This window comes from Podarcis cretensis, assembly GCF_951804945.1.
Source record: "Podarcis cretensis genome assembly, chromosome: 9".
Classification (NCBI taxonomy): domain Eukaryota; kingdom Metazoa; phylum Chordata; class Lepidosauria; order Squamata; family Lacertidae; genus Podarcis; species Podarcis cretensis.
In genome coordinates, this window is record NC_137178.1 from 45,706,661 (window position 1) to 45,731,874 (window position 25,214).

The 25,214-nt window shown below is 40.2% G+C and overlaps 1 protein-coding gene across 2 annotated transcripts in view; it reads left to right on the forward strand.

Annotated features, from left to right (window-relative positions):
• Window positions 1–25,214, forward strand: part of TLL1 (tolloid like 1) — a 135,214-nt gene that overhangs the window by 52,043 nt on the left and 57,957 nt on the right. For both annotated transcript variants that reach the window (XM_079991380.1, XM_079991378.1), the window contains exons 3-6: window positions 2,422–2,532; window positions 10,640–10,720; window positions 12,416–12,568; window positions 15,986–16,103. In XM_079991380.1, coding sequence (XP_079847506.1) covers window positions 2,422–2,532; window positions 10,640–10,720; window positions 12,416–12,568; window positions 15,986–16,103 — 463 coding nt within the window. The remainder of the gene's footprint in view (window positions 1–2,421; window positions 2,533–10,639; window positions 10,721–12,415; window positions 12,569–15,985; window positions 16,104–25,214) is intronic.

Consider the following 25,214-nt stretch of genomic DNA (forward strand, 5'->3'; position numbering starts at 1 on the left):
TCTGTGAGGAACCCTTGGCTCATTAACGTGTAACCCTGAAATTTTGGATCCCCTCCAAAATTTTGGGGTTACACGCTAATGAAGCTCCTTGTCTTTAGGTTATGTTTTCTCCTTAACTACCAAACTGAACTTTTAACCTCCTGTGCAGTACAGATAAATGTTCTTATTGAAATATCTACAAGGGGTCACAATGTGTGTATGGCATTGACCACATAGCTGGAATGTATGTGTGCATGCAAGAAAGATAAAACTGAGAAAGCTTAAAAGGACTCCCTTCCTAACTGTGAAAACATTAGGAGAAATATGAATTTATTTCTTTATATCTCAGTACCCCTGCAGTGTAGGTATTCTGGCACTTTCCCAAAAGAATAAAGAAAATAAAGAAAAGCAATTCGCTCTCCCTGGGGAGCGGACAAGACTGGGCACGTGCTTGATCTCTTAATTTCAAACGTACTCACTACAAATGAAAATAGTTAAATTACTGTAGATTTGCTTTCACCTCCAAGTCAGTATTATCTGGCTTCTTGCCCTTTCTGTGCTTTTAGCTATTTTAGAATATCAAGTTTTTATACTTCATGGAATATGTCAATCAAACTGGGATGCCGAACTGTATCTCATTTCAAGAATGTAAGTGAGGCTGGAGACATATTGAGCATGATTTGTTCTTAGTTGCCTTCCTCTGTGAAATAAGGGATGATGGGCAAATGTTGCAGACATTCCTAAACAAGAGCAAACATAATTATCAGCAAATGAAAGAAAGTCTAACCCAGTACAGCTAGCTCTTATTATAATTACTTGATGAGAGAGATTGATAAACAGCATGATTGTAGGTAAATTAAAACTATAGGCATTCTGCTTTATGTAATATGAATGTCTAAAAGTTTTAATTTGCCTACGGTCCTGCTCTTTATCGATATTACTCATCAAGTAATAAAAAGTTATATATTCTATTGTTTTCTGCATTTTTATTGCACAACCAAATTGATTTTGCAATGGGGTAAATAAAGTTTGAGTTTTAGAAAGTTAAAAGCTTTTTCAGTATGCTTGATGAGGACATTAAATTACGAAATGTTTCTTAAAAGTTGGGGTAGTGTTTGGCTGAATCTAGACATGTATAAATAACCCTGTGATAATTCTTTTTTTTTAAAAAAAAAAAAACACGTTTACAAATATTTCTCATTAGCTCACCATTGCCATCTAGCATCACTTTTGTATAACGTACTTAAAACACATTTAAAATGTTATATTTGCAGCTGTATAACTGAGTCCTTGGTCTGTTGCTAAGTTCCCAAAATGGTACCTGTGGGCATCATTGCATCCCCAGACATTTCTCTGATGCTAGTCAAGGCTCCCAGTCCCTCCCATAACTTTTTTTTTTACTGGTGTTTTCATTGTCTACTTGAGAAGGTTTCTTCTTTGTGGGGGTACTGTCAGCTTTTTCTGTGCTTTATTTGTTTTTTTGGGTGCAGATGTTTTGCCTGTGGTTAGTTGTTCTAAGCACCACTAGTTTCTATGAAAAGTGTATTTTGAGATATCCACTATAGTTTCTTAGACTTCAAAAGTCCTCCCAGGGCCAAAATGTTGTTTGTGGCACCGGTCTATTGAGTTTTTAAGATGTCAGAAAGTTGAGTTTGAAGGGCACACTCTTTGGGAGGTGTTCTTGAATTACTTTGCTCAAGAGGTAAAATGCATTATACTATGAGTTACAGTTAGAAAGCAACATTGGGAATGAAATTAAGAAAGGTTGGATTTTGCAAGAAATTTTTCAAAAAGGATGGAGTGACAAGAAAACAGTATAATTGTGTCAGCTATGAAATTTACTGAGTGTGTGAGGAAATGTACAGCAATACTTCGTTCAGCTCCAGCCTATTTTGCCTGCTGGTGGACTCTGAATTTCACCATAGCTTCTCAGTCTTCTGTTAAAGAATTCTCTTCTTCTTACCTCTTTGGTAAGTGGTTATTAGGCATGAGAGGTGAATCAGATACTCTTAATGGGTTTCTTTAAAAAGAAACAGTTTCTCCCTAAGTGGAGAAAACAAGCAAAAACAAAGCATCCAAAATCTTTTTTGAAAATGTCAGCTTTGTGATTAAAGTAATTAATTAAAATACTTCCTTTCCCCCTCTGTCACAACCTCTTCAACCTGTTACTTATGTTTAATATTAAAAAGACTTTTCAGTAACACACACAAACACATGTGTGTGTGCATGTAATACTGTTTATATACCATATGTATATGTTTCCCAGATATTTATTTATAGGTCATACAATCCAAAACAGAACTAAATTCACACAAGACAATTGATTTAAATGGGCTACAGTATATTTAATTCTGTGCTGGAATATGGCCATAGTGTTTAGTCAATGTTTGTGCAATTCTGCTCTTAATATATTTAAAGTAAGCTCTCTTTTTGTATTTAAAGCTGTCTTTTGGGGAGATATTGCCTTAGATGATGAAGACTTAAAAATGTTTCATATTGACAGAACAATTGATCTTACGCAACATTCAAATGAAAGACTTGGACATAATACAGGTAAGTTGCTAAATATTTTGCTTTATTAAAATGTAACCAGTGTTCCGTCATGAGCACTTGCAATAGATTTGTTTTCTTATGGAGCAAAAAATCCCATATGCATAAAGATATTTATTCAAAACATTTATGCCCCACCTTCATGTTGCATATAGCAATTGCCTACAATAAACACAACTATAATCACAGTACAGTATCGTAAAGCACAATTCAAAATGAGAGGTTGAGAAAGAATCAGTTTGAGAGATCACAGTGATAAAGTCAGACAAGCACATAAGCTTGTTGGTATAAAATACTGTTTACCCGTCATGGAAATGTCATCAGGAATATGGAATAAAATTAAAAGAGATTTAGAGGTGTGGTCTAACTTAAAATTGTCACTAATGGGCCGGATTTCTGTGATTAAGATGAATGTGCTGCCAAAGATGCTTTTTTTGTTTCAAGCCCTCCCAATTATAGACAATGTGAAATGTTTTAAAGAATGGCAAAAAGCTCTTTCTAGATTTATCTGGCAGCGGAGGAAACCCAGAATTAAATACAAATTACTTACGGATTCTAAAGAAAGAGGGGGATTCTCTCTGCCAGACTTAAAAATCTATTTTGAAGCTGCCGCACTTTGTTGGATTAAAGAATGGATGAAATTAGAAGATACAGATTTACTAGATTTGGAGGATTTGATAATATAAAGACCTTTTAGAAAGAAAGACGCCCAGATGGCTTTCACCAATGGAGGCAAAGGCCCAGAAAAAATTAAATATGGATACAAAATGGTTGAAATATTATGACTTATTAATAGAGGAAGAGGAAGGCTATAAATTAAGACCATTTGAGCAAATTAAAGATAAGTTAAATTGGCTACATTACCACCAGATTAACGAATTGTATAAACTGGATAAAAAAAATGGTTTTGCCTTGGAAAAATCTAAGTTGGAGATGGAGTTGTTAGATACTGAAGGTAAAAACTTATCTAAAATGTACCAGCTTTTGCTGGACTGGCATACAAAAGATGAACAAGTTAAATCGGTGATGATAGATTGGGCAAGAGATTTAGGACATAACATAATGTTTGAGGACTGGGAAAGATTGTGGAAGAAAGGGGTGAAGTTCACCGCATGTACTTTGTTAAAGGAAAATATTATGAAAATGATGTTTAGATGGTATTTGACCCCTGTAAAATTAGCAAAGATGTATCATAATTGTGATAATACATGTTGGAAATGTAAAGAAAAGGAAGGAACATTCTTTCATATGTGGTGGACCTGCTCCAAGGTGAAAGACTTCTGGGAAAAGATTTATAATGAATTGAAAAAAATGTTGAAATATACATTTATAAAGAAACCAGAGGCCTTTCTTCTTGGAATAACAGGTTCGGAATTGCCCAAGAAAGATGTTAATCTATTTTTGTATGCCACAACTGCGGCTCGTATTTTGTTAGCTAAAAAGTGGAAAACTCAAGAATTACCAACAGTAGAAGAATGGCAGATGAAGATGATGGATTGTACGGAGCTAGCCGATCTAACCGGAAGAGTCCGTGACCAGAAGGAGGAGGAACACCACGAAGAATGGAAGAAATTTAAAGATTATTTAGTTAAATTTGTTAAGCTAAAATAACTGGAAATAGCGTCCAGATACTTAAAGGGCTTAGGATTGTATCTATGTTAACTAATAAAATAATATGTTTAATACAAGAAGGAGAAGATTTAAAGATGTTAATGTTTAATTTAAAGGGTATTAAAATTGGGATTTGGAAAACCGTTATAAGGATATGCAATGAAATTCAACTAAGGGGAAACGAGGAAGTTGTTTTACAAAGTAAATAACTGTTATTTTCAATAAGGTTATGATTTATGTTTGTTATGTTTTTTTTGTTTTATGTTTTTGTTTGTCATTGATATTGTAAAAACTAATAAATTTTTAGTAAAAAAACAAAACAAAATGAGAGCTTGAGAAAGAATCAGTTTGAGAGATCACAGTGATAAAGTCAGACAAGCACATAAGCTTGTTGGTATAAAATACTGTTTACCCGTCATGGAAATGTCATCAGGGGTGGGACAGGTTGATCTCTTGCAGCAGGAACTTGCAGAATCTAAGTGCTATGGAGAAGGCTATCCTGTTCCATACCTGCTAACTGAATTTCTGGTAGTGACCTCCCTCCTGTGACTTGAAGGTATGGGGAAGCTAATGAAGGTAGGAATGATCTTTTAGGTATTCTGATCCCACCCGCTTCCCCAAAAATTCAGTCTTTCAAGAAAATAACCAGCACTTTGACAGTGCTGTTGCTGTAACAATTCATTCAGATTAGCTGGCTCCAAGTGACTTTCCATCACCAAACATTTGATGTAAATGGTTCAATCTTTACCTGACCATGGGCCTCGTTGTTTTGTTAATTCTGTGCTCCCTAGGTACAAAGGCTAGGAATAAACCAGCATTTCTCCCAATGCAGTGGTGTGAAAAGTAGAGTTCTCCAAGGTTCAATATCAGGAGCTGATCTTTTTAATTTCTTCCTAAATGACTGGAGGTTAGGGGTGAGCAATAAGGTAACCAAGTTTGCTGGACTCACCAAAGTTCATACAAAACATTCTCTTGAGTGTGTTGTCTGGGGATTCAGTGGAGACAAAAATGACCTTATATACCATGCCTACCATGTGCATAAGGACCAGGAAAAGCATTATAGATACCTACTGGGCTTTCCATGGGAAGAAATGCTGAGAACAGTTTGTTAATGCATGGTACAGCTGTGTAAATATCCAGCTTATGTTAACAAGCCTGGGAAGTACAGTGCGATCATGAGGAAACTGCAGGCCATCCTTATTAGTGAGTGTCAACTGTAACGGAGAGGATCTGATCTATGCTGCATCCCAGATCTATGCAGAAGGAAGCAGAGAGCAGCTTGGATGAAATTCATATCCTCATTCCACTTTCCCATGACCTGCCGATGAAATCTGTTTGGTGTGTGTGAAACAGAAACCAATTCTATTTCAAGCCAACCCCATACCTGATGATGAGGTTGACGAGGATATATGCCCTATGCAATCCCTGGCTTTTTGTCCATACTTCAGACATGGGCAGGAGAATATATTTCTGTGTTTCTGCTTTGGAGAAGCTGTTGGATGCAGCATACCTACTTGAATCAGCCTGACAGCCTTTTAAGCACCAGTAATAACCTCTGCATATGGATAAATTTCCTTGGATAGAAACAGCGAAGGAAAATAATCTCAACTACAGTTCCATTCTACTTACCTGTTTATAACTAAGGCGGAGCCCAAATTTTAAATGTTCAAACTATTGACTTGAATTAAATGAAAGAAATGAAAATGGATGGGCAAAACTGGGAGCTTATTTCTGTGGTGGTGTCCTGCAGATGATAACCTAGAGCAGGGGAGGACCAGAGAAGCTCAACAGATGAGCAGGACCACGGATAGCTCCCTGTGGAGCTGTGTGCTTTCTGGCCAGATATAGCACACCCAAGCCAGGGCGGCACTCCAGACAGGATTGGGAAGGAAATTGGAGTCTTAAGTAGTCATGCTGCACCTATTGGTAGTTATTCCTCTGCCCCTCTAAAGAATGGCTGGCAAAGAGGCTGCACACCCTATTATTCAGGTGCTGGCTGCAGTGGAGGTGACCCTCCTACTGCTCTTAGAGATGGCATGGAGGCCAAAAGGGGTCTTTTTGCACTATCAAGCATTCTCAGGCTGGGAGGAGTAAGACAGAGTTACCACCTTGTACAAGCAAAGACTGCTTGCTCTTGGGGCTCTTTTCCTGCGGGAAATGCTGGTAAGATGAAATCTTTTGTACACTTTCTGGGGATGATTCTACCCCCAAACATCCCAGTCCTTGATGTCCTGTGCCCCTCCTTGAATAATGGGTGAGATAAGTGGATTGACAAATTGGTAAAAACTGGTAAGAGACTGTGGGTTGTTGTTTTTTTGGTTAGGTGCTTTTCTCTCTGTCTCTTTATTTACCTTTCACATCTGTGCCAGCAGTAGCACTTCTTTCAGATACCACCAGCTGCAAGTTGCTGTCTCCCATCCCCTGAATGTAGTGTTGACCAAAGCATGGATGCCACCATATCCCATGCCTTCGAACGATAGGGACATTCTGGGGGGAAATGTCAGCCAATAAGAGCAGATTTTACTTACTTACTCACTTGCCAGCTTACATGCTATCCCTCCCTTCCTTCAAAGGAGCCCAGAGCAGCAAACACATTAAAACTAAAACAATGCAATTGAAACATTTAAAAGCAACCTTCTAAAAGCAATCATCTGCTCTCAAATAATAACATCTGAGTTGCCAGGGACAGGCCTTTCAGCCATCAAATGCCTGGGATTTGGCATTGGGGGTAAGTTTGCTGTTCACCCCCGAAATTTGTCCCATGCCCGAAAAGCAGCGCCACAATTTCCTATTAAAACCAATTCAGCCTCAAGTTTCTTCCCTCCTTTGCAAGCTTTTTCCTTTACACCGTGGCTGGCTGGACAGTTCTGCATCACAACTGCCATGTACACAATGTTCTTCCCTGCCATACAGCCTTGAAACAAGTTACCTTTCATCCAGAGAGAACTGCGTAGGAGCAGTGCAACAAAGCACAATCTTCGCCTTAAGATCTGAAGGTGTTTTTGTGTAATTCATAATAGATAGAGATTTGTTTCATCAGTCAAGTAATGCCAGAATGAGTTTTTAATAGAAAAAAATGCCCCGAGACAAATTCTTTAGAACTTCCATAATTATATCCCTGATTTATTAACATGAAATCTGCGTACAGCATGCAAACAATTATAAAGCACTAATCTGTGCTAACATGTTTACATTGTTAGCAGTGGAGTCTAATTCAAAGAAAATATAGCTGTTTACTTCTCTGGGAAACATTTCCAACTGCTGCTGTGATGTCCGTGTAACTGTTGACTCAGGGCAGGACTTTGGGTCCCATTTAGAAGTGAGACCCAAAACGCAGCAGGTCAGCTGCATATTCCTGCATTGGAGGGGGTCCGACTAGATTTCCCTCAGGGTCACTTCCAGATCTATAAATCTATTATCTATGATCTGTATTTTGAAGTAAGTGCAGTAGTACATATAATCATATAAAGAGGATGTAAGACCATTCAAAATAATAATAATAATAATAATAATAATAATAATAATAATAATAATAATAATAAATAATAATAATAATAATATAATTTATTACTTATACCCTGCCCATCTGGCTGGGTTTCCCCAGCCACTCTGGGCAGCTTCCAACAGGAGATTAAAAATACATTAAAACATCAGTCATTAAAAAACTTCCCTAAACAGGGCTGCCTTCAGAGGTCTTCTAAATGGCATATAGTTGTTTATTTCTTTGACATCTGATGGGAGGGCGTTCCACAGGGTGGGTGCCACTACCGAGAAGGCCCTCTGCCTGGTTTCCTGTAACTTTGCTTCTCACAGTGAGGGAACTGCCAGAAGGCCCTCGGCGCTGGACCTCAGTGTCCAGGCAGAACGAAGTAAGTGAAGTAGTGCACTTTCATACCTGAAGAGAGCCCACATCCATCCCCCAGTAAGACCAGTTGTAGTATAAGATCACATAACTATTCTGCTTGTTTCAGTTGTGATTCACCTGGAAGATGCTTCTGGTGGGGAGAAAGCACTTCATTTTCTTCTCCTCTGGCCAAATGAATTGCCAAATGGCCAGGATTAAATGGCCTGACCTGCTCTTCCTTCTTTAACAGCACCGTGATATTCAGAGATCAGAAAATTTAGCTTTCTACAGTATGGGAGAGAAATATTATCACCTCAGAATATCTGCAGCCTGCTGTTCAAAGCATAGCTAGAATTGCCAGAATCAATCCCTTTCCCCAGTCCATGGGCATTTTTTTTTTTACAAAATTAATTTTTAGAGTTCTGCCTTCTGGTCAATTAAAAAATAATAATGAATGTACTATTTTTACACTTTCTCGTCATTTTTTGCTTATCTTTTCTTAAAATCACCTGTTCTAAGTAGTAGAATCTTTTGATCTTTTTAAAGATCTGGATTTAAATGTTAATAGATTCAGTTAATTCCACCCACCCTCACCACAACAAGTAGTTTTAATTAGCTTTGAACTGTTTCACAGCCTAATTTTGCTGACAGATAAACACAGCAAGGTGAATCACTTCTCAGACTTGAACATAAGTGATTATTTTGTTTAGCCTGCATTCTTGCTTTGGATTCACAAACATCTGAAAAACCATAATACATATATATATTACAATATACAACACCTATCAGATTAATATTCTTCATGTCTTTCTTGGGAAACATGAATGCTCACTGCCAGAAAAAGCAGAATATTACTCTTAATAATAATAATAATAATAATAATAATAATAAATTTTTATTTATACCCCACACTCCCCAGCCAGGGCGGCTAACATAACTTAACATAAAGTTATGTTATGAAATAATATAACTTTAGGCAAAGTTATGTTATTTCAGGAAATGTTACTTTCTATAGCTGCATTACCATGACAGACTGTAAAAAAAGGGGAAATATTTAGAATCAGGGAGTTTTTCATTCTAATTCTTGAAGTAGAAGTATTATATATTTTTAAATATGAACAATAGTGCAGTTTATCTGTACATTAATCTAATATTTCTTATAGAATCAAAATTTCATTTTTGGAATCTGAAGGTATGGGACTATTAATAAATTTGAACAATGAACAACAAATGAAAATTATTGTTTTTAAGGCAGCAGTATTACTTACTTGGGAGCAAGCCCCATTGAACTCTATGGCACTTACATCTGAGTAGACCTGTATGGAATTCCACTGTTAGCTAAGGATACTTACCGGTATCTCTTCTGTGTAGTTATTCACTTTCTTTCATTGTGTTTGTTTTTTCATAAATAAAGTATTACATCAATGGGCAGTAAATGTTGGTGTGCTGTCTAGTACACTCTGGTGCTATAAAATATCTCATTCAGAAGGAATGTCTTAAAGTATTGTCTCATTCCCTTAAAATCTAAGCAAAAATTTGAGAAATTTTTCTTGAGGGCCGCTGCAGCTATGTGACAGTGTAAAGCAAATAATTACACAGATTATTGAGCAACCATGCAACTAGCTTGCCTTTTAAGGCACTGTGTACTTTGTAATATGTCTTTGAAGACTGCCATTTGGGAAGCTTGCGTGGAAACTGTATGTCAAAAGAATTCAGAGAATTGCTGAAATGGCTAACCTATGTTTCATTGTACTGCTTTAAGCCTTTAAAAAAAAAAAATCATTCCAGTTCTTCTGTAGCAAGCAGGAATAATGGTTTTTAGTATTAGATATTTTTTACAAATATCAATAATGGGGATTTTATGAAGTCACCCAAAAGCCCTCTATACATTAACACTTGAAGACAACTGCAGACATACCGTTCAGAGGCAAAAGAAGTCAAACATAAATGCTATCAGAAGAGATCTGATTTTTGTGGCATGGTGAATATTGAGATAAAGGATCTGGCTGTTCCTGTAATTCATTTTTAGGACTCTATCCATCAGGTCCTCAGCTATTAGTACTAGAGTTACTGGAGTATCTGATAACTTAGCATCCTTATATGCCTTCCAGTCTTAGTAAAAACCACATGTATGTCAATAACTTTAAGTGTATCATAGTTTGACATCACACCTGGAGGTACACACTCTATTGTGAATTGCATCCAATGTGAATTCAACTATCTTGTATTTTTTAAATTGTATGTTTTATCTGTCTCCTCAATACTCTCTGATACTTGTGCTTTATCCAAGTCTGTAGAATTGCGTATCTCTGAAATAATAAAGTTTGCCATTCATAGTACTGAGACTTGTCAAGGCCCTGGGGGGAACTGGCAAATTGTAATTAGATGATGTAACTGTTGTAAATTGTTGAAATGCCAAAGTTATGCTGGCTGGCATTTTGGAATGCATGCTAAAAAAAAAAAAAACCTTATGACAACAAATTTGTTTTTGTTTCATTCTCAATAAAATGTTAATGGTCAAAAGAATGTTAAAGACACATTTCTTTAGCATCTCCTCACATTCAGAAAAATTCTTTTCCCCCACCTCAGTTTTTTGTAAACTCATGTGCTCAATGTATGCATGCAGTTTCTTATTGAATTTTCTTCTTTTAAAAGGTGGTTTTGGAGAGCGTGCAGTGTCAAAAAAAAGCGATGCCCTGTTTCAGCTTATAGACAGCATAAGAAGATTTGGCTCAGGTATTGTACTATTCCAGTGGGTAGATGTCCAGATTTTACAGTGCCACTGAGTACTGTAAAATTTGTCTCCATCACAATCCACAGAGGTGTGGACACTTTGATTTGCTAGCTCTTGCATGTACCAGCTTCCCTGAGATCAGTGGAGGCACACAAACTGCGTACAGACGGGGTTTCTCTATTGAGATCAATGGACAAGCTCTGGTGGATTAGGGAATTCTATATATGCTGTGAGTAAAAGAGACCCTAAAAAAAATTAAAAATGATTGAGCTGAACTGCTTAAGCCTAGTTTATGAGAAATGGGAAACTCTGAAAAGTGACTAAATTTTTCCCAAAGTTCAAGTTTGACAGATCCTGTTTTATATTTAATTTCTGGAATCTAAATATGGAAGGCAAATCAAAATTACAATTACCGCTTAGTGCCTCTCAGTATATGACTTACCGTACTGTTAATTCATTGGGAAATGCAATAATATAGGTTGGTGATATGGTCACTGATACAATGGCTGAGATAAATTTGCATCCACTGTTGAGGGGAAAAGTGGTGGGGTGTCAAGGCTCAGAGAATATTATCCCTCCCCAAAGAAAAGTCCTTACCATGTAATTTATTCAGTATTCACACACAGAGAGAAAGGGGTATAGTCTTTATGCAATGATGGTGTTGCTCCAAGTAAAGTCCCACCCCCATTCGTCTCCCCTAATCTACATTATAATCTGAGCCTTCTGCCACTGAGCTCTCTGTTCTACTACTCTCAACACCCATCTGGTCCTGGGAGAAGGGGGTGTGTGTGTGTCAGGAATGCTTTCCAAGGACATTGAGCCTGTCAGCTGTCTCTCCCCTCTTCCTCCTCCTCCTTGCTATTCCTCTTCCAATATTTCCCAGCTTCTGCTCTCTGCAGCCTCTGAACTATGCCCTTCTGCAAACCACTGATCTAAATCTATACTGTCCTCCTGTTCTCAGGAAGGGTCAGGAGAAGGGGGGCAGCGGTCCCCACCATTCCTCCTCAGTCCAGTTTCTGACATAGAGGGAAGTAGCTGCAGAAGGAATGAGGTATCTACAGGAGAAGAGTTAGGATCCTCTTTCTGCCTACCGCCTACCGCCATCTCTCTTGCAAATTTTCCTTCAACAGGGGTACCCAGGTTTTGGAAAACTGACTTGGCTGTGTAACATCATGCAGCCCTGGTAGTCTTAATTTGCCTGCTTCTTTTTAATGTTTAAGTGCTTTTTATATAACAACGTGTGTGAATCCTTATAAATAAAGATTCAGTTATACAACTGTATCTGACTAACCACTGCATTAAGGCAAAGTTTCATAGGACTGGCAACAGGATCCTGTGTGCCAGTTCAAGGAAGCTGTTCTGCTGTCTCAGGACTTCAACCCAGTTCCAAGTCTGGTACTATGGCACCAGCATGCCTGTTTTCCAGGGATTTTTCAAGCAGGTGCAAACATGGCAACGAAGACATGAGCTGCATGATTGCATGGATTTGGCATCGGTGCATGATAAACAGCTCCATAGTATTGAGCTGTTAGTTCAATTCATTTTAAGCATTTGTTAATTCATGTTTGTCCATTGCATTGCAAGTCTGGGTATATATATATATATAGGGGGGAAATCCTACTATCTTTGAAGAAGATATTTTCATTAATGAAATTTTAAGCATTTTGTTCCATTTTCTATTATAAATATCATTGCAGGTTTCCAGCAAAATAATATAACAAAGGGAAGAGCAGCTCTAACATTCTCAGGGAGCTATGAGAAGAAAAGATTTCCACGAGCAGCTACATCACGCACAGAACGGATATGGCCTGGGGGTGTCATTCCATATGTTATAGGAGGAAATTTCACTGGTAAGAAAGGCAAAAGATACACTTTTATCCTTGAAGGAATTGAATTAGTAGAATTAGTAGAATTTTTAAAAAATGAAACAGAGGTCTTGAAATGGATTATCTCTTTCTTGTTTTCTAGGTGTTCTGGCTATATATCACAATTACAAACTCTGAAATAAATGCATATTTTATAGTACAAGTGTCTTTATACAATTGTAGCTCCTTTAAAGCTTTCTTTACAAATGCTTTAATTCCTAAAAATTAAATATAACTTGAAAATGCTGTGAATCAAGTAGCACTCAAGTGACTAAGGGGCAGTGTGTGGTAGCAAACTAACTCAACTTTTCCTTTTATCATAATACCTTGAGATTCAGGTCAACTTAAATACACATACAGTTTAGTTTATACGAAAATGTTGCAGTTCCTGTGCTCAATTACTCCAAGATGCCTCTTTTCCACTGAAACAGATTCAACGTACATTTCACATGGTTGGCTAAAAGAAATAGCGATACATCACAGTTAAATATCAGGAGAGCTTTCTAATATATTTAAAAGCATGTGTGACATGATAAAACAACACACAGGTTCTTATCCAGCAAGGGATATGCTCCCAGAAACCTGCATCAACATGCATTTGCCCTCCAAGTGGATAGGAGCATGTGATGGTGGAAGGAGATAGGGAGAGAGAGGAATAAGGGCAATTTTCTTGCCCAAAAAGTATACTGGAACACAGATATACCTGATTATCTATCTCTGCTTCCCAATTAAAATGAATAGCCTTTCTCGGTCAGAGATTTCTAATTTAAATTATATGGAATGGGAGCTAATTGTTTGGAACGAGTGATTGGGACCAGTCTTACTCCAAAATTATTGTATGCCAAAGGCAATGTACATCAGATTTGGCAAAAAAATGGCTCAGAAAAGGGAGAAAGACTCCTATTAGTTGCCAAGCAAATGAAAAGTCCAGTCACTGTGTCAGCTCATCATTCACTCCTCTCTCATCTACTGCTCACTATCTCCTGGAATATTGTATGGAAATTTGTCCTGGAATCATGCAGATGTGCTTGGCAAACCTGCATAGATTAGAGAGCTCTGAGCACTTGTGTTCCGTAGCCCAGTCTCCGTTCTGTTGGTATAGGTGGTTTTTGATACCAGACTGCCAAAGCAATGATCAGGTTCACGTGTGCAAGAAATTCTGTTGCAGCTTGTGTTATGCCTTTGTCGGGTCAGCTGTTTTTTTCCACACACGCTATGTGTGCACACCATTAGGAAGAGAGGTCTGCACATGGCATGCTTATTGCACAAACCAACAGATGAAACAGTTGTGTGAGTCTGCACTCTCTGAAGTTACACTCTGCTCATTCCTGTTTTTGGAATGCATGCATGTTTTAGAGGCAGCTGAAGAAATGTGAAAACACACGCAGGAGTGACCAGTCAGTAATGTCTCTGCATTCAAAGCATCCTGCAGATATTTCATTCTGCTGCCTATAGCTTAGTTCAGTGCTGTTTTTTCACATTGCTTTTAGCCTGCCAGTCTGACATTTCTTTTTTTTTTTTATAAAATTTTTATTAGGTTTTCACATTTTATAAAACAAAAACAAAAACAAAAACAAAACATATATATTTTTAAACTCTTATTTTCATTACCCCCTTTCCCTGACTTCCCCCCACCCCCTCTTCATACATCCCAATTCCAAAAATTAGTTCAGCAAGTTCTTATCTCCCATCTTTAACATATTATTGTTATTTTTAAACTTAATCCTTTTTACTTATCCAAATTTAATTTATCCAATTCTCTTTTAAACATTAAATCTTTTTTTTTTCCTAAGGTCGACCTAATTACCCTTCCACGAATTTCTCCCTTTGTATTTTTGTTAATTATATGTCATAATGGCCAAATACAAAAATCATAAAATTTTGAAATTCTGTTCTCCCCTCCCTCCCTACCCCAGTTTCCATCCCTTCCCAAGCAATTATCCTAGCCCGGATTCCTCACATCAGAGGCCTTCAAGTCTCTGTCAGTCTCTCTCTGCCAATTTTGTTGGTAGCCCTTTTTGTTGGTCCTCCAGTCTGACATTTCTATCAATGTAAATTTTTGTCTCTTGCATGCACAAAGAAGACGACACAATGGTAGACTGTTTTTGTATCAGTAGCATTTAATGCAGGAGCTTTTAAACTTCCAGATGTTGCTGGTTTCCATCTCCCATGAGACTTAGCTAACATGGCCTTGGATAATGGGAGTTGTATTTCAGCCACCATCTGGAGGACCCCAAGTTCTCTTCCCCTGACCCAACGGACTAATACTGAAGTCCCAGTACAACAATAAAGAAACCAAACGTCATGGCTTCTCAACATGCAGCACACCTGCACCAGTTGGAACTCACTAAGCTAAGCCATTCCAGGTGTGATGTTCCAACAGTGGCTCAGTAAACCTCTTCTGCTGCTTGCCTTGCACTGTAAAATTGGGGGGGGGGGGGTCAGGGCGTTGCTATAATTTACCACAAATTAAAACACATTAAAACAGATTAAAGTTATTTAAAATTTTAAAAAATTGGATAGGTCATAAAATATACATCAAGAACTCCACCATCAGCATTCTCCAAAAACTCTATAGCAAAGGAGCCAGAGGTTTTGTAGTTTTATATTTTGATTTTGTTCTGTGAACCACCTTGAGACTTTCAGGTATATGGCGGTATATAAATTCTAATAATAATAATAATAATAATAATAATAATAATAATACCTTTGTGGAGAGTGATTTCCACAACTTAGGGGCTTGCATAGACAATATGTTATCAAACGTTTGACAAGATGTGGGTGGTGGACTGTGCCTTTGCATTTCTGGGTCACAGGATGTTCAAACCTGGGGTGAAGAGTCGATCTGACATTTCACCCATTTCCTTCTGAACACAGGGTTGTATCTACTGGTGGCTTTGTGCTAAAGGAAGCACTGCCACTCATGTAACATAATACACCCATTTTTATCAATCCCTCCTACCAGTTGCAGCCCTGTATGCCATATCCAGTGCTGTTCTGGAGGATCCCCCAGCTGTCAAATGTAGCTTTTGAATAGGATAGGATGACAAGAAAATCACTTCTGCTAGCACAAAGCCACTGTTGGATATAACTTAGAAGTAATGAAAAAGCGTAATGTTATGAATTCACCTTGTAGAATTTGTGTGCGTATTGGGTTACATTTTGGAAAATGTTGCCCTTGCTGTGCAAAGTTTGTTCTATTTGCCAGTCACTGTTTTCATTGCTTATTTCCCAAAACTTGCATTAGGTATTAGTTTGCACTTGAAAGACTCTTGCTTGTTTCAAGTGCAAGTGTTTTTTTCCAAAACCATCAAATTTACTTGAATGCTGTTGGCGTGAAACAGGATACATTTTCTCTCTCTAAAAATCATTTGTGTATTTCATTGCAAACATTGATTCCAGGCAGTCAACGAGCAATGTTCAAGCAGGCAATGCGGCATTGGGAAAAATATACCTGCGTTACATTCATTGAGCGAAGTGACGAAGAAAGTTACATTGTGTTTACATACAGGCCTTGTGGGTAAGTTGGTGAAAGTATGCTTAATGTACTCATGTGGTATGCTTAGAAGCACACAACTGGAACGGATGAGAAGATTGTTGCTGCAAGGCACACAGATCTACACTCTCTGCCTTGATCACAGTGCACCAGTTGAGATGGTGCACTGCAGAAAGTTACGCGTACAGCAAATTGCTTCAGTTGACTCAAGCAAGAGAGATGACTTAGGGGAAAGGCAAGTCCTATCAAAGCGTATGTGTACATGCATGTGTGTATTTTAAATTTAAAAGATATTTACAATGATCCCCTCTTTGTGTATTGAATATCAATTTGCAGCATCGCCTTCTTTGCAAATGTGCATCGTACATGCATGTGGTACATGAGAAGAATCATTGAATCATAGAATCATAGAATCATAGAATCATGGAGTTGGAAGAGACCACAAGGGCCATCGAGTCCAACCCCCTGCCAAGCAGGAAACACCATCAGAGCACTCCTGACATATGGTTGTCAAGCCTCTGCTTAAAGACCTCCAAAGAAGGAGACTCCACCACACTCCTTGGCAGCAAATTCCACCGTCGAACAGCTCTTACTGTCAGGAAGTTCTTCCTAATGTTTAGGTGGAATCTTCTTTCTTGTAGTTTGGATCCATTGCTCCGTGTCTGCTTCTCTGGAGCAGCAGAAAACAACCTTTTCCCCTCCTCTATGTGACATCCTTTTATATATTTGAACATGGCTATCATATCACCCCTTAACCTCCTCTTCTCCAGGCTAAACATCCCCAGCTCCCTTAGCCGTTCTTCATAAGGCATCATTTTCAGGCCTTTGACCATTTTGGTTGCCCTCCTCTGGACACGTTTCAGTTTGTCAGTGTCCTTCTTGAACTGTGGTGCCCAGAACTGGACACAGTACTCCAGGTGAGGTCTGACCAGAGCAGAATACAGTGGCACTATTACTTCCCTTGATCTAGATGCAATACTCCTATTGATGCAGCCCAGAATTGCATTGGCTTTTTTAGCTGCCGCGTCACACTGTTGGCTCATGTCAAGTTTGTGGTCAACTAAGACTCCTAGATCCTTTTCACATGTACTGCTCTCAAGCCAGGTGTCACCCAAGTGCAATACTTTACATCTCTCCCTGTTAAAATTCATCTTGTTTGTTTTGGCCCAGTTCTCTAATCTGTCAAGGTCATTTTGAAGTGTGATCCTGTCCTCTGGGGTGTTAGCCACCCCTCCCAGTTTGGTGTCATCTGCAAATTTGATCAGGATGCCCTTGAGTCCATCATCCAAGTCTTTGATAAAGATGTTGAATAAGACAGAACCCTGTGGCACCCCACTAGTCACTCTTCTCCAGGATGAAGAGGAACCATTGATGAGCACCCTTTGGGTTCGGTCAGTCAGCCAGTTACAAATCCACTGAGTGGTACCATAGTCAAGACCGCATTTTACCAGCTTTTTTACAAGAATATCATGGGGCACCTTGTCAAATGCCTTGCTGAAATCAAGGTAGGCTACATCCACTGCGTTCCCTTCATCTACCAGGCTTGTAATTCTGTCAAAAAACGAGATCAGGTTAGTCTGACATGACTTATTTTTCAGAAATCCATGCTGACTATTGGTGATCACAGCATTCCTTTCTAGGTGCTCACAGACTGTTTGCTTAATGATCTGCTCCAGAATCTTCCCTGGTATTGATGTCAGACTGACTGGGTGGTAATTAGTTGGGTCCTCTCTTCCCCCCCTTTTGAAAATAGGGACAACATTTGCACTCCTCCAGTCTGCCGGGACTTCGCCTGTTCTCCAGGAATTCTCAAAGATGACTGCCAGTGGTTCTGAGATCACACCTGCCAGTTCTTTTAATACTCTTGGATGCAGTTCATCTGGCCCTGGAGACTTGAATACATCTAAACTAGCCAAGCATTCTTGTACTATCTCCTTAGTTATTATGGGCTGTGTTTCCTCTGCTGAATCATTTGCTCCAAATTCTTCAGGTCGGGCACTGTTTTCTTTATCGGAGAAGACTGAGGCAAGGAAGGCATTGAGGAGTTCAGCCCTTTCTGTGTCCCCTGTTTGCATTTCACCAGCTTCTCCTCTGAATGACCCCACTGTTTCTTTCTTCTTCCTTTTGCTACGAACATACCCATAAAAGCCTTTTTTGTTGCTTTTAACCTCTCTAGCAAGCCTGAGTTCATTCTGTGCTTTAGCTTTTCTGACTTTGTGTCTACACGTGCTGGCTATTTGTTTGAATTCCTCTTTGGTGCTTTCCCCCCTTTTCCATTTTTTGTACACATCCTTTTTAAATCTTAACTCAGTTAAAAGTTCTTTAGACAGCCACCCTGGCTTCTATAGGCACCTTCCATGTTTCCGTCTCATTGGTATTGCCTGAAGTTGTGCTTTTACTATCTCCCTCTTAACAAACTCCCAGCCATCATGAACTCCCTTTCCTTTTAGTATTACTGTCCATGGGATCTCACCCAGCACTTCCCTAAGTTTTATGAAGTCGGCTTTCTTAAAGTCAAGAAATTGAGTCCTAGTATGCTTGGCTGCTCCTTTCCGCTGTATAGTAAACTTCAGAAGAGCATGATCACTCGCGCCTAATGATCCTTCCACTTCTACCCCACTAACCAGGTCATCAACATTGGTTAGGACCAGATCTAAAATGGCTGTTCCTCTTGTTGCTTCTCCCACTTTCTGGACAACAAAGTTGTCTGCAAGGCCAGTGAGGAATCTGTTTGACCTTATGCTCTTGGCTGAGTTTGACATCCAACAAATATCCGGGTAATTGAAGTCCCCCATTACTACTATCTCCCTTCCTTTTGCATGCTTGGTCATCTGTTCCAGGAAGGCATCATCTATGTCCTCCGTTTGGCTTGGGGATCTATAGTAAAATCCCACAATGAGGTCACTGTTATTCTTCTCTCCCTTAATTTTGACCCAAATGCTCTCACTTTGGCTTTGAGGTTCTAAATCTTGGATCTCTTCACAGGTATACACATCCCTGACATATAACGCCACTCCTCCTCCTTTCTTGACTGGTCTGTTTCTCTGAAATAGATTGTATACCTCCATTATTACATTCCAATCGTGGGACTTATCCCACCAGGTTTCAGTGATGCCTATTATGTCATATTTAGTTTGCTGTACCAAGAGCTCAAGCTCATCTTGTTTATTTCCCATGCTTTGCGCATTAGTGTACAGACATTGAAGTCCATTAATCATTCCCCCGTGTCTCTTATTTAAGGATTTTTTCCTCCCACCACTAGGTCTGCGTGCTGTTTGCTCCATTTGGTCTATGACATTTGGATGATCATCTTCATCAATTGATAGACTCCTACCTTCAGGAGCACTGTCTCCCTCCCCCACATTAGTCAGTTTAAAGCCCTCCTGATGAGGTTTCTGAGATTTTTGGCAAAAACATTCCTCCCAACCATTGTGAGGTGCAGCCCATCGCTTGCGAGAAATCCATCTTCTAGAAACTGCAGTCCGTGATCTAAGAATCCAAACCGTTCCTGTTTACACCATTTGCGAAGCCAGCTGTTCACTTCCACTATTTTTCCCTCTCTCCCTGGGCCACGTCGTTCAACTGGGAGGACAGATGAGATGACAATTTGTGCATTTAATTACTTCAATTTCCTGCCCAGAGCCTCGTAGTCTCTTTTGATCTTCTGGAGGCTATTGCTTGCAGTGTCATTGGTTCCCACATGAACCAAGAGGAAGGGGTATTTGTCAGTGGGTTTTATGATTCCATGCAGTCGTTCCGTTACATCTTGGATCTTAGCCCCAGGAAGACAGCACACTTCCCGAGACATCTTGTCAGGCCCACAGATCACTGCTCCTGTTCCCCTCAGTAGGGAATCCCCTATCACCACTACACGCCTCCTCTTAGGTCTGGTCGGAGTTCTTCCATGAGCTGTCTGTTCCAAGGTCGCCTGCACATTCCCTGAGGACTGACTTTGCTGCTCGTCTTCATATACCTGATCGACTGTAATGAGGGAGAGATCCTCAAATGGAGTCTGTTCTTCTTCCATGCTAGGGGAGAGGACCTCAAAGCGATTGTGTATTTCTAAACAATCAGAGCGAACCCTGGGCCTCCTACTTCTTTGAGTCACGTTTCTCCATATATCTAGTAATAGATATATGAGTTTTATAAATAAAAATAGTTTTATTACTATTTATCTGAAGCCAATTATAAAAAGTATAACGTAAACTGAAGACCCATGTCTGAGGTTTTCCAAGTATGCAAATGCTTCACATGTATGTGGAGCTTCCATGTGTAGAATGACTTTGCCATTCATTGCAACACTTGAGACAGTTTTCTACATGTATCCTATTGTATGTACAAAGCTACCTCAGAATTTGAAGAAATTAAAGTTTCTACGTTATTTGAAAGTTTTATAGACACCAGCTGGTGAACACACAAAGCTCTGAATAAGGCTCACAGTATTCATTTGATGTATATAATCAGCTTTCCGTAATTAAATATGCCTTTATAGGGGGCAGGGAAATCAGTTAGTGAATCTGAGGCACATTTATCAGTATTGTAAGCATACATACACTTTGAAGTTAATTCTGTTGAAAATGAAACTTTGTCATCCTCCATGTGGTCTACACTTAGCTCTCCTACATGTTTTTGTAGGAAATCTTTAAACCTTGTCAAAGTCAGCAGTGTTGTTGTATTACACACAAAGGTAAAGGTACCCCTGACCATTAGGTCCAGTAACTGAACGACTGCACGGAATCATAAAACCCACTGACAAATGCCCCTTCCTCTTGGTTCATGTGGGAACCAATGACACTGCAAGCAATAGCCTCCAGAAGATCAAAAGAGACTACGAGGCTCTGGGCAGGAAATTGAAGTAATTAAATGCACAAATTGTCATCTCATCTGTCCTCCCAGTTGAACGACGTGGCCCAGGGAGAGAGGGAAAAATAGTGGAAGTGAACAGCTGGCTTCGCAAATGGTGTAAACAGGAACGGTTTGGATTCTTAGATCACGGACTGCAGACTCTGGGGTTGCAGCGCTCATCTCGCTTTATTGGCCGAGGGAGCCGGCGTTTGTCCTCAGACAGCTTCCTGGTCATGTGGCCAGCATGACTAAGCCGCTTATGGCGAACCAGAGCAGCACACGGAGTTTACCTTCCCGGCAGAGCACTACCTATTGACGTGCTTTTGAACTGCTAGGTGGGCAGGAGCTGGGACTGAGCAACAGGAGCTCACCCCGCCGTGGGGATTCAAACTGCTGACCTTCCAATTGGCAAGCCCTAGGCTCTGTGGTTTAGAGCACAGCTCCACCCACGTCCCCTTGTATTACACATATTGCGCCATATAATGCTTGTTACAAAAGAATGGATGTGTGGTGGCACCCTGTGTTGTAATGAGCATTTGTGTCAAAACTAGTTCAAGACTGTGGTACTCATAGTTGTTATTAGGGCAACTACCCTGCAATGTATACCACATGTGTATTAGATATCCTGCTCGCTGCAAGGATATAAAGAGCTAGTCCCTTGCAACCCTATCTGGTGGGCATACCCAGTGGGATTTTAGTTTTTCTCTCCCATTTGAATGGCAAACCTTGTGCCATATCACAATGGCTTTGAACCCCTCTTTACTTTCAGGAGGTTTGCCATGCAACATGCAGGGCTGGCTGTTTGAAAAGCTCTTTGCTTTGCAGAACTAGTTGCATAGTTCTTAGTATCCAGGTCCCTTGTTCAGTGGAATCTGAGATATGGTGCACTCTCTGAGTCCTCTCCAAGGTAAATAGGAATTCTAGTGCCACCTTTGAATAATTTTGATTTAGAAGTTAGACCATGGTGTGTGTGTGTTTCATTAATAGTCTCTGCCTACCAATGATAATTACTTAGAGTAACCTCTTTGATAGAGGAACAGGGGAACTGTGATCCTGTTGTTTCTTCTCAATCTCTCAGTGACTTTCAATGCCATTGACCACAGTATCATCTGGACTATCTTTTTGTGTTGGGAGGGGGGCACTGTTTTATAGTGGCTCTACTGCTACTTGTGGGGCCAGGTTCAGTGAGTTGCACTGGGTGACTATGAATCGTAGCCGGTTTAGTTTTACTCAGAGTAGACCCCATGAAATTCATTGACCTAAATTAGTCATGTCATTAATTTCAATAAGTCTCCTCTAGTTGTGGCTTGTTGTTGTTGTTTAGTCGTTTAGTCATGTCCGACTCTTTGTGACCCCATGGACCAGAGCACACCAGGCACTCCTGTCTTCTACTGCCTCCCGCAGTTTGGTCAGGCTCATGTTTGTAGCTTCGAGAACACTGTCCAGCCATCTTGTCCTCTGTCGTCCCCTTCTCCTTGTGCCCTCAATCTTTCCTAACATCAGGGTCTTTTCCAGGGAGTCTTCTCTTCTCATGAGGTGGCCAAAGTATTGGAGCCTCAGCTTCAGGATCTGTCCTTCCAGTGAGCACTCAGGGCTGATTTCCTTCAGAATGGATACGTTTGATCTTCTTGCAGCCCATGGGACTCTCAAGAGTCTCCTCCAGCACCATAATTCAAAAGCATTAATTCTTCGGCGATCAGTCTTCTTGATGGTCCAGCTCTCACTTCCATACATCACTACTGGGAAAACCATGGCTTTAACTATACGGACCTTTGTTGGCAAGGTGATGTCAACTAGTTGTGACTAATATTAGATATAACCCTATGTGCCTCCCACCTGGCAATTATGTTGTGTGATGCCTCAGGGCACTATTTTGTCTCCAGTGCTTTTCAACATCTATATGAAACTCTTGAGAGCCGTTATTAGGAGATTTGGGTTGCAGTGTCATCAGTTAATATTTACAAACTCTCCAAAGGTCAGATTAATGTGCTTTCCCATACAGTAACAAGAAAACACAGGCAGCAAAACTTAGTTTCAAAAAGTGGTAAAATGTTTCTAAATTATTTATATAGAAACACAATGATGATTTGCTAAAGCCACACGGTCTGGGCTTAGAGCGATTATCTCAGACGGTTGTGGTTGGATTCACATGGTGGAAGAGAGAGGCAACAAGGTTTTTGGTAAACTTTCATCCCAAGGTGAGGGGGTGTGACTTAGTTAAGTCTGACAGAACTGTGTACTCTATGGCCTTAACCCTTTCATCCATTAAGTAGAGCTAAGCATGCTGGTTATACGAGACTATACTTATCCCACATATTTGTCACTAGAGGCTCAAATAACCTTGATGGAGGGAGTTCCTATAACCAGCTTCAGGTGATGTTTTTATCAGGACAGGGATACCCTAGCCACTGTGGTTCATGTGTTGGTAACCTCACGCCTGGATTATTGTAATGTGCTTGGAATTAGTTTGGAAACTGTAGCTAGTACAGAATCTGGCAGTAATGCTTGCTCTTGCACATACTGTATCTATTTTAAAAGTGCTGCACTATCTGCCTGTTAGGTACAGAGCCATTTTCAAAGTTTTGTTGGTGGCATAGAATGCCCTAAATAACTCAGGACCACAATACCTGAATGGTCACCTCCCCCTGCTGAGAGCCTGGGGGCCCTTCTCCTGCCTCAATCCACCTGGCCCAGGGCAAGGCCTGGCAGGTTTAATAAGGACTGATGCTGCTCCTCAACAGAGCTGGCTTCTTCTTTTAAATTGTTTTTTATATTCTTTAAAATTCCTTTTTTTAGTGTAAGGGCATTTTGTGGGATGTGCCTGGGAGGAAAGGAGTGGGGGAGAGCAGTGGGAGGCCCAGTTACAGTGGTTCTGGGTAGGAGGAGGTATGGTGTGGGAGGAGGGGGAGGCCAGGTAGGGGGCAGCCGGCACAGGCTGTTAGTGACTGTGCCATGTGCCATGTGCCATGTGCCAGCCCCTCCAGTCTGCACCTGCTGCTGTTGAATGCCAGGTCAGCCCAGAATAAAATCTCCCTCATCCATGATCTGATTATACAGTACAGTGATTTTGACAGCAAAGTCTGTATTTCACAACCGATCTTAAGACTTACTTACCGTATTTTTCGCTCTATAGGACACACTTTTCCCCCTTCAAAAATGAAGGGGAAATGTGTGTGCGTCCTATGGAGCAAAGACGCCATAGCCCCGCGACCCTCTCCCGGCTGGAGAAGTGACGCGTGACTATGGCAGCAGCCTCTCCGCTGCGCCTTTCCACTGCTCCCTGACCTGCTCTTTGGGGCTGGTGGTGGGCTTCCCCCTGCCAGCCCCAAAGAGCAGGTCGAAAGGAACCTGAAGCCTGGAGAGCGAGAGGGGTCGGTGCACACCGACCCCTCTCGCTCTCCAGGCTTCCAAGGTAGCCGCCTGAACGCACCTTAAACGGCACCTTGTTTTAGAGCAGGAAAACAAGAGGGGGAAAATTCTCCTCCTCTCTGCGCAGCGCCTCCTTCCACTTCGCTGAAGGGGCGCTGGGCAGAGAGGGGGAGATTTTTTTTTTCTTGTTCTCCCCGCTCTAAAACAAGGCGCGTCCTATTGTCTGGTGCGTCCTATGGTGCGAAAAATACGGTAGTCAAAACAAAGTTAGTTCCGAATTTTTATATGCAGAGTAATAGTTCTGCTTTCTGGCTTAAAGGCAAACTGCAGACTCATTAACGACATAACTAGCTAGATGATCTCATAAACTGACTTTTGCATTGTGAATTATCTTGCAACTAGAGATGGAAGGTATTTTGAGTTATCATGCTCATGCAAGGGGGTGTTCAGTTCATATAATGTTAGCCTTCTGCTGTCATTGTATAAGATGCTTTAGACTATCACACCTTTTACAGTCCAGCTGCCTAAATAAACACTAAGCACTTGACCTGGTTCTGTTTCCAAATTCCTCTAATCAGCTTAAAGCCCATCTTTAGGCTTTTAACTCTCAGGAGCATGAAAAAAATATATTACTCAAACAGCAAGTTTAATGTCATCTTTAGAATGTTTCGCGCTCTCTCAGACTGTCAGGTATTGCACTTTACTTGCCATTATTGATCAGCTAGAATGATTAAATGGAATTAGAGATTCATAAATAGTTAGTGCCTTTAACTACTGTCTGGTGCAATAAAGATTAAAGAAATCAAGATCTGGAAAGTCAGGCTTTTGGCATGGTTTGCAGAGGATTGCTGGGCTGTGTGCCAAGCACACCTAGCAGAAGTGGCCACAATAGTGACACAGACCACAGTGTTCTTTTCGAGC